The sequence below is a fragment of the Sinohyriopsis cumingii genome, chromosome 15, assembly GCF_028554795.1.
Source record: "Sinohyriopsis cumingii isolate HCF-2022 chromosome 15, ASM2855479v2, whole genome shotgun sequence".
NCBI lineage: Eukaryota > Metazoa > Mollusca > Bivalvia > Unionida > Unionidae > Sinohyriopsis > Sinohyriopsis cumingii.
In genome coordinates this window covers 65,865,735-65,884,543 of record NC_142975.1, presented here as the reverse complement: position 1 = coordinate 65,884,543, position 18,809 = coordinate 65,865,735, and the positions used below count along the sequence as shown (strand labels likewise).

Below are 18,809 nucleotides of genomic sequence, written 5' to 3'. Positions count from 1 at the left end.
GCGAGTGATTTCACCAGGACACTGCAACAATGGAGAAACGCTACCAGGGCCAATGGAGCCCATCGTTGCTTGCAGACTATTGCTGGACAGGAGATGCTCCGTGTAATGAATACAAAAGACAAGCCGAAAATCGCCGAGTAGACACTGCGTAAGGACTAAACAGTGTACTTTTTATATATAATATTTATTTGTCTTTTTCCACAAAATATTTTAATTATATAACCCTTTTGATGTTTTTAAAGTATTACATAAACAGGACAACTGATATATTATCATATAAAGCAACCAGAAACATATCAAAGGACATACGTTTACAATGTATGATTAAAACTCTACTATCTATACAAAGTACATAGAAGTAAATATAAAACTTAAATATCTTGGAAATAGTAGCTGATCAATAATTTTAATTGTCATATTTGAATTCAGCGCAATAAAAACCATAATAAATAGCACATTTTATGTCCGAAGCAAACGACTTCTAAAACATTGTAGATCACTGTAATCAAATGTCGCTTCGAATTCATCATAATACTTCAAAATAATTTCCTTTCTGTTGATGTATTTTCGGTGAAAAAGATATTTCTTGTACAAATGGCAATGTTTTTCATACATACGTATGGTACATAAGTAATGACGCAATTGTATGCAGCCCAGAACGAAATCCTTGTATCCAGAATCTTGTAAATATTTTTAGTATTTTATCGAAACCTAGAGATTTATTTTCTTTTAAAATTACGGACACCTTTAAATTAATTTTAACTCAAATAGGGATTCAAGATGCTCAGTGTTTTAGTGTCCCAAAAGCGCAATCAGAAGGTCATGGCTTCGAATCCCGACCACATCAGGTGCAGTTTGCTGCTTTATATTTATCCGTGCAGTCTACTTAATTGTCATTACTTCTGTATGACATAATTCTTTCACGTGCTGACGGGCCCTTGGTCATGTATATTTAATTTCCTATGGTTCGCTAGATTTTTTTCCATGACTGTAAATTATATATAATTGTATTTTGGACTTGACCTTTTCAAAAATCAAATTTACTGTGTTCCTGACCAGATACGCTGATGTGTATATTTTGAAAACAAGTAATATATAGTTCATTTTCTATAAGAGTGTGGGATAAATATTAGGATCATTATCAATAAAGGTAAATATCTTTAACTGGGTCTTGATCAAGGATATTGGTATTTCACATAAAATAACGTGTTGTACCTGATCTTTACCACATTATTTATTATAATTTTGTTAAGAGATAGTAATTTGTTGACAATACAGAATCTTCCAGAATGGAAAATTCCATTAGGTTATAGTATTTTCAATAAATGTTAATTGTGACCTAGGTCAAGTAGAGGACATTGCTCTTTTGTTTATTTGCGAAATTGCCAATCCTTGCATTTAACATCTTTAGAAGAATCATTCTTATTGATGTGTTCAATATTTTGATTGTGGTTAAATTATTTGTTAAATTTATTGGTTCTGGTATTGCAGAGTGCTCAATACTATTTTAGGACAGGAACATTGATATGGAATTATAGTGAATTTAAACAAGGACACATTGGAATTTGTATTATTGTGATAATTTGAAAGACTGTTGACACATCGTCACACTTCAGACTACTTGTACACTAGTACATTCAAGACTACAGGCACATGAACACCTTTAGCTCTGCGTGTTATCTCGAACACAACTGGAATTGAATTAGAACTTTAATCATTAAAACAGGTGCTATATCTTTTTGGACCATTTGACATTTAACTTGAATGAATGTAAGTTTAATATTTTTTTAAATGTTCACTTTGTATTCTAGGAAAATAAATTAATTTTTGAATTTTGCAAAACTTGTTTGTTTTCACTCTTTTATGTTACTTAGTTTAAGACCATAGAGTCGTAAAACATTAAACACCAAACCAAAACAATCCAATAGATACACATTGTATTCTTCACGACTGCCCATACGTTATGTACAAGAAATGTTGAAATGCAGAAATTCAAGGTCGCAGCTACAACTGTTAGGTTTAATTGGTGTATTGGAGAGTACAGTGATATATTATGAACAATTCTTTTATTATGGCAACTTACCGAAAGTGGACGCAAACCTATGAACCTTTGTGTTAATCATGAACGGCGTTTGGGGTGGCAAGTGGGGCGATCGCCCCAGGCCCCGCTGTTGATGGGGACCCACGCTTCAGGCCTAAGGTCGTCCATATGATTTTGTCAAGCTATATTCTCCGGTAAATTTATGAATAATGAAAAAACTAAATTCGTGCGCCAAATCGCGAAAGTTGATCTAGTCTAGACATAACCAGTGTTTGCAGTAGCATATCAATCGAGATACCGATACTCTGGCCCCGCGCGGTCATGATTGGCCGTAGGCCCCGCCTACTCCAAACGCCGCCTCTGGTGTTAATTATAATATAGTTATATTTATCAGTGAATAGACAACGAGGTATTCTATTAGTAAAATACGTACCTAAGGCCAATATCACTGGATTTGTACAATTTATTACCATGACGTTACACTTTAGGGACTTGGGACATGTTTCTTCGATGTCGCAGGAAAATAAAGCAAGAATCAAAGTACAAGCATATATTCTCTATCTAGTTCTTGTTAATAAATGTATACAACAATGCTTTTGCTAAGCACATCCACAATGACTTTCAAGACTCCAATTTTAAGAAAATATTGTCTCCGTTCCTCATTGTTGTTTGTGTTTACTTCATCAATGAGTGCTGTCATCGTATTTGAGACTGAATTCATCCTCGTTCTTTGTCTTAATCTTGTTAGTGATTCCCCTAGGTATGAACGTTTTATCTCATTTAACTATACTTGCCGTTCCCGTTGTAATTCTCGCCTATCTTACTGTTTTAATATTGGTATGATTTATGTGCTGCATTGAACTGACGTTAGTGAAATTAAACAGTATTTAAACAGATTATAGAGGAAAGCATGCGTTCACATGTTTCCAAATTTCAGCGCTATATTATACGATTCTACTCTCATAAACTGCACTCAGTTGTCAAAACACCTTTATTTAATAAATCTCAAAAACCTTTATTTAATAAGTCTCAAAAACTAATATATTCCAAAAAGTATATCATCTCTTGAAATGTATTAAAGAGAGGCACGTAATCTCGAGAATGGACGACGAATTTGACGAGAAGAACAATACAAGCTGACTTCAGTCGGCTAAAGCAGGTAACTTGTTAAAGAGGAATATACCCTGTAATCCATATTTATTACCTCATACGTGTTGTGTGGAATGCAAAAATCACTGGAAAAACAACTATTAGCTTTGTTTCGAAATCTTTATTTTAGGTGAAAAAGGTCGAACAACAAGAGTACAAAGTACGTGTCAAAAAAACATCGGATACGCAATGGTCAAACCTGTGGTACCTCGTAAGTACATGTAACCTATTGTATATTTCTGTCAAATAATCTTGTTCAAATATTAAGAAAATGTGTCTCCCACACACATACACATGTAAGCATGGTTATAAGAAATTTAATATTTGTTTGACTGCGTAGTGAAAATGTTAATCTGTATTCAGAATGTTCATATTCGATCTTTAAATTAACTGCCACTGAAAATATAATTCTAATATTACGATCTAATGTCTTCAAAACGTTTTAGGTATTAGATTTGTTTCAGTACAAAATGAGTTTCAATATCTTTTTTGCTTACGATGGTTAACTAAAGATAATCGATTTATTTATTTTAGTGATTTCATTTAATTGATTTCAATCTTACTAACGATGAATACGATAATAATAATAATAATAATGATAATAATAATAATAACAACGACAAGGGTAATTTAAAGGTACCATTATTTACTTAAATATACCAGATATTAACAGCAGGTTTACAATGATAGTAAACCATTGATATCTATGCGGTCTGCTATTGTAAATCCAGATGTTCATGTCGCATTCCCCTAACACTGAAAATAACCGTCATCCCCTTCTGGATTGTGACCAGTATGTCACATGCATAAATTGGTCAAACAAATATTCAAGAGCATCGTATTAACTTTTTAAGTTTTACCTATCTCTCATCACCTCGACTCAGGAGAAAGACCGAAAACTTACGCTCACCCTACAACCAATGAGCGAGGATCGATATCAATAACATGTAGTAAGTGTGATGCAAATTTATCAGAATCCAAAATTTAGAGCAATATATGGAATTAAGAGACAAAGTTTTCTTTATAATAGAGTGGTAATTTCTTTTTCATACTATTTTTTCTACTTTATTAGCTTTTTATTTATTTGCAAAATAAAGAAAATAACCCTTTTAATTCACACATGCACTGTTAAAAGGTTAAATTTTCACTTCGTGCAAGCAAGTATGTTGTTTCAGTCGATATCAAGAAATAAAGGCACACTTCAAAAATTAACTTTATGAAAACCAGGAATTTAATATATTTATTCTTTATAAGTTACAGTGACCCCCTTGCCTAATTACATTTCAATTATAAAAGACTGTTAACACAATTAACGTTAAGTACGCCCTTGAGCTTTTCAAGATACTACTGGTACACATTGATCATACCAGCGGGTGAAAGCAACTATATACAAAACCAACAATCCTTGTAGAGATTAAAAATCTTCGAATATGACTGTTCACAAGAGATTTGCGTAGGCTGACTTGGGTATTAGAGGTCAGATTAAGCTATGGACTATTTTAGTGTTTGATGGCACTTAAAACATCATACAATATAAAGTGCCGATGCAGATGAAGTAAAGTTCCTTGAACAGAGACAATTCAATAGCCGACCTGGTCAAGTTTTAATCCACATCTTTGGGCTCGAGACTCATGCATACTAACACTGAACCGCTACAGAGATCTAAGTGCCGCCGTGGTGTTTGGAACCTGATCATATATGTATGATTGTGGATATAAATGAACAGTGATAAATGAGACAGGTGGGCGTGGGGAAAGAATACCAGCGAAACGAGTGCGGACTGACTCTGGATAACTTGAACTAATGTTTTATTTCTAGAACGGAAATGTTGCTCCATCCATGAAGATCCAGGAGGCGTGGAATCTGGGTTACAACGGTAATGGAGTCACGATTGCAGTTGTAGACGATGGAGTGGAGATAACTCACACCGATCTGGACGCCAACATGGTTAGTTGAGAAGAGTGACGGCACTTTAAGGGAAAATGGTTAAGTTACTAAAAATATTACTACGTTAAATGATTGTAAGAATGCGAATATATAAAAGTATTTGCTATGCGCACCTTTGTTAGCTTTTCGTCGCCTAGTCGCTTTAGGTACTGTATAATTCAACAAGTCACTTGTAAATATATCTCACTGGTTATATTAAGTTAAAAATTTGACAAAGGAAGCAATTTCTGAGTGAACCTTGGAAAAGGAAGATCAAATAGATATCTTATCCAATAGAATATTGTCTTAATTTATGTATCAAAATCCATTCCAAAATGTGTATTACTGTGAATTTGACCGTTTCTTAAAACGCATATGCTTCTTACTTAAATGCCAAGCAAAATGCATAACTAAATCGATCTAAGGTGACTGAAATACTAACTAAATATAAATTCTATTTTTTACGTACATGTTAATAGGTAGTGATAGGATCCAACACTGCCATCACTAAAGATGCATTTTAAAAATCTATCCCTACCACAAATATCGCCATCATCATTTTTGTTCTGTCCTTGATTTATTGTATCTGCTTTTGCTATTGCATTTTATTATTCTACTGTTTTTAAATCAAAGATTTTTTGCACATGATACGTCTAAAGATTGGAAAATGTACTGGTTTGAACTTCAGGTTCGCGGACGATTTTAGTCCATAGATAATATAAAAGATAAAAGTGATAACGGCTCGTATCTGTAGATAAACACGTTATCATGCTTCCACAATATTAATATTTAAATTTGTCCCAGTCCAAAAACATGTTTTAATGACTCATTCAATGGTCTGATTTTATTTTCAGTACAGCGGCTACCATTACGATTACGTAGATAATGATGCCAACCCAGATCCTAGTGATGGGAATGAGTAAGTCTTCATATGTCGTTTTATACTGCATTATATTGGCTATTTTGATAAAACTTAGAAGAAACGATCCAATAAACGAATGTTACAGATGATTTAATTGTATTAGAAAGACTTTGCGAGACTGTTTCTTTATTTTACCATGGAACTTTTTCCAACCAAATAATTTAAAGGTTTGGATGGTCATTGTGCTAATGTTATAACGTTCAACATTTTAAAAATAAAATAATTGAATTTAAGTAAACGAAGAATATATACTTGATAAAACACAGAAAAGACAATGCACATGCATTAATGACAATAATAGTTGATATACGCTAGTATACATAGTATGCATGACCTTTAATATTCGTAGTTAAGAAAATAGATTGAATAATTAGATCAATACTAATTGAATAATTAGATCAATGCTAATTGAATAATTAGATCAATACTAATTGAATAATTAGATCAATGCTAATTGAATAATTAGATAAATGCTAATTGAATAATTAGATCAATACTAATTGAATAATTAGATCAATACTAATTGAATAATTAGATCAATACTAATAAAACAAGATTAGATATTTTGATGTACATTTGCCGCGTAAATCATTTACAGAACATTAAATATTATTTGCGCCCAAAATATTAATAACTTTGATGTTCGATACTATACCATTAAGCAGATCCTGGAAGTTACAATACAGAACGGATTTGATATGATGGGATTCTTTGACTATTGATTATTGAAAAAGGACTGTGTGGAATGTGTCAACGCTTGCACATTTCAATCTCATTGCAGCCACGGTACCCAGTGTAGCGGATTAATTGCTGCAGAGGCCAATAACAATGAGTGCGTTGTCGGGGTTGCATACAGATCAAAAATTATTGGTGTGTTACTTCCACATATCAATTCCCAACGTAGGGTTAAACAATCTGCTCTTCGTCGGGGGAGGAAAAATACGTCCACTGACAAAACCAAACAATTAGAACAAAATCTACAAACAGTTCTGGACTCCAGCCTGTTGGAATCACTAGGGACAATTTACAGCAAGATATATATTTAGAACAATACTAAGTTGTGCAAAAATAATAGACGAACAAGTTCTTGTGTCTATCACATAGCGAAACAGTATGGTTCGACCTTATTCTAAGTCGTGAACATAGGACTGATGGACTCTCTCTCTCTCTCTCTCTCTCTCTCTCTCTCTCTCTCTCTCTCTCTATATATATATATATATATATATATATATATATATATATATATATATATATATATATATATATATATATTCAAAAATACTAATTATCAATGAGCGAAGAAGGACATTAGCGATCACGATTGTGTGATGTCACTTATTTTCATGAACAATCAATATATTTAGCTGGACTAATAAGTTTATTTTTTTACCTGGAAAATGAGACAGATTTTAATTTGCGAAATGTAGGACAAAAGCAAGTCATCTGGAAGGTTACGATACCAAGTGCACTTGAAGAAGAAGGGATACTGAGCTTCATTCATATTTTGATTACGTAATACACAAAACCTCTCTTTTCTGGATGTGTTAAAATAAGGAGCTAATTCAATTGTTCAATTATTTGACTCCCTTAAGGATGGTAGGAGTTGTTAAATATTCATCATCTGCAATTGCATGGTCCCAACTTACGTTTTTTATTCTCAGCATAATAAGTCCATGTGCTAGACAATAGCAGGGAATCTGTCCCTGATTGTATAAGCTGGTAACATACTTTTTGTTTAATTAGTCTATAAGGTATTTCAACATTGTATTGATTCAACCATTAATGTTACAGTCCTAATTCGTTTGCATTCGACCGATTTCCCAAAAACAGTTTTCGACATTGTAACCAATAACAGAGTCAACAAAGATTTTCAACCTTAAATTCAGCCAGCAATAAATTAAATAAAATAATAATAACATAATAATTTATATAAACCATTATCCAACTTTCGTCCTTTTCTCTATAACATTTTTTGGATTAAATGAAGAGGTACTCTACCAAGATCTTTATTTAATGCATTCAACTTTGTGAATATCTTGACTTTCACGATAGTTCTTTAAATTTTCAAATAAACATTTTCTATAGATATTAATTTATAAAACTTCATTTATATTTGTCGTCAGTGATGATCACAGGAACAACCCAGGCTAATTTTAATGAACGTATTTTCCTCCTTTTTTTTCAATTTATACATAAGTAAAATTATTTCATAATGTATCAGATGAATTGATTAAATAAATAATATCTATGTCAAGCCAGTGAACATTAGTTTTGAAAAATGAGGAGGTATTTTATCATATGTAAAACAAACGTGTTTATTTTCAATCTGAAATTACGTTCATCTGGAATGTATACATTGATGTCCTGCAGTTATTTAATATTGTGCTCGATAAGACTAGCAAAACTTTTGGTGTTTTTGAAATGGTTTTCTAAATTTCAGATAAACGAAATTTAATCATACGTTCCTCCATTTTATAATTTTCAAGAACATTTTTTGAAAGAAACGATTTTGTTTTCATTTCACAAAGTGCAACATAATTTATCAAAATCTAATTTGTGCAGTTGATAATTTTTTATGAATCTTTATGGTATTACACGTTTTTAATTGAGAAGTTAACCATATAAATCTTTTGTGTGGATTATTCAAGGAATCTCAGTATCGATCTGACTGGGAATGAACTTCATACCGAGAGTTATTTGCAAAAAAAGAATTTCGTTATAAGGGCAGTTCTCAATATATTCATACTAATATCCTTTCTTAGGCGTCAGACTTTTGTCTTCGAGTGGAGCCACAGACCTTCAGGAGTCCCAATCGATAAGTCACCGGAGCTCTATAGTGGACATCTATTCCAACAGCTGGGGTCCTACAGATGGGTACGGTTACTCTGACACTGGAAGTCTTGTTAAAGCAGCACTACTAAATGGCGTCTCAACGGTAATTAATCCCTGCAACATGTTTTACAGTGTAATTATTAATGACGGAAAGCAGTAAAAGACTTTTTGATCATTCTTGTTATTCGGTATTCTCATAAGGTTTATGTCTATGACGAAAGCTTGATGTATTTATTTATATTTCTCTCTCTCTCTCTCTATGTGTATATATATATATATATATATATATATATATATATATATATATATATATATATATATATATATATATATATATATATATATATATATATATATTACCAATAGTATTGTTGCTGTATCAGATATATATATATATATATATATATATATATATATATATATATATATATATATATATATATATATATATATATATATATATATATATATATATATATATAAGAGCCACTGTAGAAAAACATATATTTATCAGACCTGGCATGCTTTGCTATTTATTATGTTCAACCTTTCATATAAAAGAATCAAGAATATTGGTATACCCTCTGTCTGTCCATACATTTCTATTGTACTACACATGTACCTAATTCACGACGTGCAAAGTCACGACATTTGATAGGCATCGTGTTAGTTTAGTGCTCTATCCATAAGAGAGGTATTGTTATATCTCCGATTCAGTCACTGTGAATGGAATAATGTTCAATCACAAAGACTGTGTTTATGAAGACAATGTAGGATGATAATAACATATACAAAACACCCGAGAAAATGCCCAAGGGCTGTTAGGTTGACAGATTGACAGATTGTGGGATTTAAAAGAATACATAATGAAAGACATCGGGATTTGCCATGGCGAGTAATGGAAGTAATACAAATTCACCTTGTATTTGGAAAGAGGTGTTCGTCAAGGACAAGCGATCACATTTTATGAGTATGAATTAATGCATAAATATTGACTCATTTAAACGATATAAAATGTATTGACTCATTTAAATCATATAACTGTCTTGACTCACTTAAACCAAATATCAATGTCGTAAATTTCCATAAGTTTATAATCTACAAGGCGATGGATGCTAGATATAGATTTTGGTTACTTGTGAGAAAAAGAGATGACCAAAGAAAGTTGAGCTCTTATCATGTTATTACGAGATACTTGCATTAAATCAATTGCAAATTTAGTAAATAGAAATACAAATACAGATCATACATTTCAGCATACATACTTCTACACATTTTATCAAGGTGGTTTGAATAATAACAACTCCAAAGTTGTTTATTGTTAGGCGTGTGACAAGAAATGCTTAAAATGCAGGTACTAAAATAGCATACACTCTTAGATTCACTTAAAATACGTGGGTTATTAAACAACCACAAACATGTTACTGAAATATTGAAATCTTTCATGCATACAATGCTTATAGGTTACTGCATTTGTATGAGAAAATATGAACGAGTTTTGGGATGGAATACTTCACGACCTTGGGAGTGCAGTATATCCTTCCGATAAAACGAGTTCATATTTTCCCATACAAATGCAGTAACCTATTTATTATATGCTCATTTTTTTTATATTATACCTAAGGTTTAATTACATGAACAAAATACACTACAAGAAACAACGTAAATGAATGAATGCCGTATTCCAAACTAAATACACAAGCGCAGATTTGTCATTAAACAATGACACCATTATTAATGCGCACATAACTCCGCCCAGATAAATCTGAACTTAGTCGAGCGCTCGACATAACTTTCGAAAGAAAATGGCGTGTCTAGTTAAAATTGAAATTTGCAGTCATATTGTGAATGAATGCGCATTGCAACAACTTTTCCATTTGATCTGGAATGAATATATTTTGGTATTTTGTTTCGATTCGACGAAAGTTTGTGATTTTGGACTGGATTCATCTGTGCAAATTATACATGAAATACATCGGATTGAAGTGGCGTGGGAGAAGCGTGTTTACATCTGCAAATGTGTTTCTGTTTCTGTCATTGAATGTTTGAAATCATAATGTGGGAAAAATATGAAGTCTTTCAGTTGCAATTATGAAAAAGGACGCTATGGAATTTAATGCTTATTTCATTTTGAGTGCAGTAAGGAGGATGCAATTGCACTTATCATCGAAATTACAGCAGAATTTCGAAATGTGTAATCCAGATTGAAAACCTATGACATGGGCTCATGTAATTCGGATTTGCAGAATTAAGAAAATACATTTTGAGGAAATTCAGGATGTAAAACTGTAAGTATATTTTATTTTGCCATTCTTATCACCAGCTAAAGAAGAGAGTATATGACTTGTCACTTGTATGTTATTTGTAAGGACCTTATCTTCCGTCTGTTATATAATGTAGCTAGCCTAAATCCGTAACATTGTATCAACGCGGAATGTACCAAAACAGCTGCGTTTTTTGCAGTCCACGAAACATGTTTTAGTTCATTCAGAAACAAATTTAAACAACCACAACGTAATGAGCCTTTTACGCGAGTGTACATGATTTGTGTACAAATCAAAAGTGCTGGCGTCTGCGTCCATTGTGTGTTTACAATAGAAAGTAGTTCCTTTATGCACGTGAATGCTATATGTGTATTGTCGCGCGAGTTCAGTATCGGGTAATATTGAACGATTCTGACAATGTAAAGTTAACGGGGGAAAAATGAGCATGTAATAAATTGTTTTATTTAATTTTAATCAGGGCCGCTCAGGTAAAGGTACTATTTTTACCTGGGCAGCTGGAAATGGCGAGAAGGATGATAACTGTAACGGAGATGGCTACGTAAATAGCATCTATACAATCGGAGTGACCAGTCTTGACTCGACTGGTATACCCGCCTTCTATTCAGAGGTTTGTGTAGCCGCAATGGCGACAACGTACGGTGGAACGTCTACAAGCCGCTACCTTGTAAGTAGAGGAATTGTATCCACAATTTTAAGATCAGAGGTGAATGCCATCGAAAATATCAGCATTATTTATTCATGCATCGCACTACTCAATCACACCGCCATCAGCATCCACTCTGGGGTACCCTTTAGGATACCTAACTGTTCTTGCCATTTTATCATCGTTACGAATCACCATATAAAAGTTGCACATCTTCTTTTAGTCGTAGCTGCTCGATACCAATTTACAAGGCAGAGACCATATTACCAGTAAAATGTGACCTTTGACCCAAACCCCGTCTTGCTAGGCGGCTACGTCCAAATTCCGAACCTTTTGATGTCAGCTACAGTACTCATTTTCATACAGCATTAATGTCGAATATAGTTACCCACCCTCCGTCGGTGAGGATGAAATTTATGGTTACGTTGTAACAGCGACGAACGGACGAACACATCTTAACGAGTACACAAAATATGCAGATATAAGCAGTTGGAATTGTAAAATAAAAGCATAGATTTAGAATATTCGGTAAACTGAATAGTGTCGAATAGAACTTAAAGTCCATGAAACAGAACCACTAACTCTATCACTAATCAGTTTAATTACTCCGGGTATTCAAAAATGAGTGTCAGCAATGTCTGATTCTACCGGCGTTCAAAGATGTATTAACTTCATATTGTGATTCGTATATGTTTAGAAATGAAATAATAGTTCGACATATATATTTGATTTATGCTTGTTTCGATTATTGTTATATTTAACCCGTTCATTTGAAGCTTATATAACTGTTCAAACTGATTGCCGAAGAACGAATTCATACGAAATATCTTATCAACACTCTCTATACAGAACAAGTGTTACATTTATTGTACTATTGTTACAGATTCATTTGCTACATTCAGTATATTATTCATGCAAATTCATTTGCTACATTTAGCACACTATTGCTACAAATTCATTTGCCACATTTTATATACTATTGCTACAAATGCATCTACTACATTCAATATACTATTTCTACCAATTCATTTGCTACAGTAAGTATATTATTGCTACAAATTCATTAGCCAAATTAAGAATATTATTGCTACAAATTCATTTGCGACATTTAGTATACTATTGCCACGAATTCATTTGCTACATGTATTATAATTTTGTTGTAAATTCATTTGCTACTTTAAGTATATTATTGCTGCAAATTCATTTGCTACACTCATTATAAAATTGATACAAATTCATTTGCTACATTTAGCATATTATTGCAACAGATTCATTTTCTACATTAAATATATTATTGCTACAAATTCGTTTGCTACATTCAGTATATTATTGCTAAGAATGATTTGCTACATTCAGTATATTAATGCTACAAATTCAGATGCTACATTAAGTATATTATTGCTGAAAATTCATTTGCTACATTCATTATATAATTGCTACAAATTCATTTACTACATTTAGCATATTAATGCATCAAATTCGTTTGCTACATTAAACTTATTATTGCTGCAAATTCCTTTGCTACATTCAGTATATTATTGATACGATCGATTTGCTACATTAGGTATATTATTGTGACAAATCCATTTGCTACATTAAGTCTATTATTTCTGCAAATTCATTTGCTACATTCAGTGTATTATTGCTACAAATTCATTTGCTACATTAAGTATATTATTGCTACAACTTCATTTGCTACATTACATGTATTATTGCTACAAATTCATTTGCTACATTAAGTATATTATTGTTGCAAATTCATTTGCAACATTATGCATAATATTCCTGCTCATCATTTTCTACATTCAGTATATTGATGTTACAAATTCAATTGCTACATTAATTAAATCATTGCGACAAATTCATTTGCTACATTAAGTATATTATTGCTACAAATTCATTTGCTACATTAAGTATATTATTGTTGCAAATTCATTTGCTACCTTAAGTATAATATTCCTGGAAATTCATTTGCTACATTCAGTATATTAATGCTACAAATTCATTTGCTACATTCAGTATATTATTTCTGCAAATTCATGTGCTAAACTTAGTATATTATAGCTACAAATTCATTTGCTGCATTAATTATATCATTGCGACAAATTCATTTGCTACATTAAGTATATTATTTCTGCAAATTAATTTGCTACATTCAGTTTATTAATGCTACAAATTCATTTGCTACATTCAGTATATTATTGCTACAAATTCATTTGCTACATTAAGTATATTATTGTTGCAAATTCATTTGCAACATTAAGTATAATATTTCTGCAAATTCATTTGCTACATTCAGTATATTAATGTTACATATTCATTTGCTACATTAATTGTATCATTGCAACAAATTCATTTGCTACATTCAGTATATTTTTCTGCAAATTCATATGTTAAATTTAGTATAGTATTGCTGCAAATTCATTTGCTACATTAAATATATTACTAATACAAATTCATTTGTTACATGTAGTATAATGTTGTTATAAATTCATTTGCTACATTAAGTATATTATGGCTGCAAATTTGTTTGCTACATTCATTATATTTTTGCTACAATTCATTTGCTAAACTTAGCATCTTATTGATACAAATTCTCTTGCTACATTTAGCATACTATTTCTGCAAATTCTTTTTCTACATTCAATATATTGATGCTACAAATTCATTTGCTTAATTCAGTATATTATTGCTAAGGAATTCATTTGCTACATAAAGTATATTATTGCTACAAATTCATTTGCTACAATAAGTACATTATTGCGAGAAAATTCGTTTGCTACATTAAGTATATTATTTCTGCAAATTCATTTGCTACATTCAGTATACTTTTGCTACAAATTCATTTGCTACAAAAAGTACATTATTGCGACAAATTCATTTGCTACATTAAGTATATTATTTCTGCAAATTCATTTGCTTCATTCAGTATATTATTTCTGCAAATTCATTTGCTTCATTCATCTTTTTGTGTGCTACAATTCATTTGCTAAATTTAGTATCATATTGATACAAATTCATTTGTTACATTTAGCATATTATTTCTGCAAGTTCATTTGCTACATTCAGTATATTAATGCTACAAATTCATTTGCTACATTAAGTATATTATTTCTGCAAATTCATTTGCTACATTAAGTATATTATTGCTACAAATTCATTTGCTACATTCAGTATATTATTGCTACAAATTCATTTGCCACATTAAGTATATTAAAGCTACAAATTCATTTGCTACATTTAGTATATTATTGCTACAAGTTCATTTGCTACATTTAGTATATTATTGCTACAAGTTCGTTTGCTACATTTAGTATATTATTGCAGCAATTTACTTGTAACATTTAGTAGATTAATGCTACAAATTTATTTGCTGCATTTACTATATTATTGCTACAATTTCATTGTAACTTTTAGTATATTATTGCTACGAATTCATTTGCTACATTAGGTTTATTCTTGCGACAAATTTATTTGATAAATTTAGTATATTACTGCTACGATTTCATTGCAACATTTAGTGTACTATCGCTGCAAATTCATTGCAAAATGTAGTATACTATTGCTCCAAATTCATTTGCTGCATTTAATATGTTATTGCTAATAATTCATTTGCTACATTTAGTATATTATTGCTACAATTTTATTGCTACATTTGGTATATTATTGCTACAATTAAGTTGCATCATTTAGTGTACTATCGCTACAAATTGATTTCATAAATTAAGTATATTATTGCTACAACTGTATTTGCTGCATTTTGAATACTATTGCTACAAATTCATTGCAACATTTAGTATAATATCGCTACAAATTCATTTGATACATAAATTATGCTACCGTTTCAAATTCATTTGCTAGCTTAATATATTTGTTTTACAATGTCCCAAATATTTATTTTATGTTCTTAAAGATCAATAAGTTCTGAAGTCATTGCATTAAACCCAAGACAGAAAAAGCACGTAAGAGAGGAAATCTTCCTGTATATAGTGGAAATATATATATCGCATCACCAACAAACAAAATCCAAGATAGCAACAACTGAAAAAGCAGAACATGAAAGAAAAGACCGTAATCTACAATACAGAATCAAGTAAAATGGAAACGGAAATGGATGAAAAACAATTAACTATGGAGTATAATATTATATATTCGGATACACTTTCATTTTGAGCGGCCGAGGAAGTGAAGAGCGTCCGAGGCTGGTGTTGGCTTTGCAGTGAAGACGGCACTGATTATGAAATTTGCTGGACCTACTAAGGGAGAAAACGACAGACTCATGACCACGACACGCCCCCTCCTGTCTGGAAGAAAGCACCTTACCATCATCAGTAGCTACGCTTCAACCTTGACCAACCCGGATGAAATGAAGGTCAAGTTCTATGATGATCTTCACTCCATCATTGCTGTCGTTCCAATGGCTGAAACGCTCGTCATTCTTGGCGACTTCTAAGCAAGAGTAGGCTTTGATCACGTTGCCTGGGATGGAGCACTAGGAAAGTACGGAGTGGGTCACTGTAACAGCAACGGTCTCCTTTTCCTCCAGACTTACGCCGAGCATGAACTGCTAATCACCAATACAGTCTCCCTCAAAACCGGACGTCATGGATGCACCCTGGCTCTAAGCACTGGCATGTCATCGACGACGTCATTATCAGGAAGAGTGACAGGCAGGATGTGCGTCTGACCAAGTCTTTATGTGGCGCCGACTGCTGGACAGACCACGACCTCATCATCACTAAGCTCAACATCTGCATTCAGCCCAAAAGACACACGCAGCGAAAGAAGGCTCCTAGACGGCTAAATATCACCAAGCTGACACGTACCAGTACCAAACATTCTGTGGTGGATACCCTTGAAGAATGTCTGAAATCCACCCCTCTGGACAATCAGAATGTGGAGACAGACTGCCGAAATTCAGAGAGCTGGTCTACAGCACAGCTTCGGAAATCCTAGGACCCTCAACCAGAAAGTACCAAGACTGGTTTGATGAGAACTGCGACGAGATCAAGCAGTTGCTGGATGAGAAACACCGCCTCCACCAAACCTACCTCAACAATCCCAGGTCCACCTCCAGGAAAGATGAGTACAACAATATACGCAGAACTGTAGAGCAGAAACTTTGTTAGATGCGAGAAACATGGGTGAGCAACAAAGCTGACGAGCTCCAGTGCCACGCAAACAGGCATGACATAAAGAACTTCTACAACGTCCTGAAAGAAGTGTATGTACCTCCATCCTCTGAATCATCCCCACTTCTCAGCGCAGACAGGAACACGCTAACTACGGACAAAGAGAAAATTCTTCAGCGTTTGGATGAACACTTTGATAGCGTCCTGAATTGCCCTTCATCCAACAGCGATGAAGCCATCAGTCGTCTTTCCCAATTACCCATCAGCACTGGATGACCCCCCCCCCCCACCTTGCTCGAGACATATAAAGCGATACGTCTGCTCTCCAGTGGCAAAGCCCCTGGTTCAGATTCCATTCCAGCTGAAGTCTACAAGGAAGGGGAACAACCCTGATAGAAAGACTCCACCAACTGTTTTTACTGATGTGGCAGTAAAAGACGATCCCCCAGGACCTCAAAGACGCTTCGCTTCTATAATCCATCTGTATAAGCGCAAAGGGAACCGCCAGGATTGCGACAACCACCGGAGTATATTCTTGCTCTCAATCGCGGGAAAGATACTCCTCAGAATCTTACTGCGCACCTTGACCAGGGACGCCTGTCAGAAAGCCAGTGTGGATTCCGAAAAGAACGTGGGGCCATCGACATGGTGTTTGCTTAGAGGCAGCTACTAGGGAAGTGTCAAGAGCAAAATGCCGACCACTTCTCCATCTACCTTGACTTAACAAAGGCCTTTGATACTGTCAGCAGAGAAGGCTTGTGGAAGGTAATGGCCAAGTACGGATGCCCGAGAAAATTTATATCCATGGTGCAGCATTTCCACGACGACATTCAGGCCCGGGTCCAGGACAATGGAGAGACATATAAGCCATTCTCAGTAACCAATGGCGCCAAGCAGGGTTGTGTTCTGGCACTGACACTGTTCAGTATATGGTTCTCCGCCACGTTGACTAATGCTTTCAGAGACAGAGATGTTAGAGTGGGCATCAGGTACCATACAGATGGAAAACTGTTCAACCCCAGGAGGCTTCAAGCGAAAATCAAGGTTTTGACAGACACTATAAGGGAATTATTATATGCTGATGACTGCGCTCTCAACGTTGGCTCAGAAGCCGACCTGCAACGCAGCGTTGACAAGTTCTCCAGCTCCTGCACACGCTTTGGTCTCACCATCAGTACGAAAAAGACTGAAATCCTGCATCAGCCGGCAACTGGAAAGCCTTATTTTGAGCCCAACATCACCGTCAACGGCATAAAAATCAACGTAGTGAACCGCTTCACCTACCTTGGCAGCACACTGTCACAAAGCGTCACTATTGAAGACGAACTGAACCTCCGCATTCCTAGAGCTAGCTTAACTTTAAGCAGACTGTATGCCAACGTCTGGAATAGAAGAGGCATCAGCAGCCAAACCAAACTAAAGGTCTACCGGGCAGTTGTGCTCCACAGACTACTGTACGCATGCGAAACGTGGACGGTGTATCAGCACCACGCCAAGAAGCTGAACCACTTTCACACCACAAGTCTCAGGAAAATCCTCAACATTAAGTGGCAGGACAAGGTTCCAGACATTGAGGTACTCGCCCAAGCAGGTCTACCCAGCATCAACACCATCCTGATGCGGTCTCAGCTACGCTGGACGGGACATGTTGTACGCATGCCAGACCACCGACTGCCTAAGAAACTCTTCTATGGCGAGCTACAGAAAGGACAGAAGAAACGCTTCAAAGACAATCTGAAAGTTGCTTTGAAAGCTTTCAACATAAACCCGATTCCTGGGAGCAAAATGCAAGCGATCGAGGCACTTGGCGTTCCTCCGTGAACAAAGGCTCCAAGTTGTGCGAATCTAGCAGGACAGCAGCTGCAGAGCTGAGGAGGCA

General features: G+C 34.1%; 1 protein-coding gene across 1 annotated transcript in view; it reads left to right on the top strand.

Moving 5' to 3' along the window:
* The first annotated feature begins 2,655 nt into the window (after positions 1-2,655).
* Positions 2,656-18,809, top strand: part of LOC149781966 (proprotein convertase subtilisin/kexin type 6-like) — a 29,789-nt gene continuing 13,635 nt past the window's right edge. The window contains exons 1-7 of the mRNA XM_089935049.1: positions 2,656-2,784; positions 3,321-3,401; positions 5,009-5,137; positions 5,971-6,035; positions 6,820-6,908; positions 8,801-8,973; positions 11,613-11,819. Coding sequence (XP_089791175.1) covers positions 2,656-2,784; positions 3,321-3,401; positions 5,009-5,137; positions 5,971-6,035; positions 6,820-6,908; positions 8,801-8,973; positions 11,613-11,819 — 873 coding nt within the window. The remainder of the gene's footprint in view (positions 2,785-3,320; positions 3,402-5,008; positions 5,138-5,970; positions 6,036-6,819; positions 6,909-8,800; positions 8,974-11,612; positions 11,820-18,809) is intronic.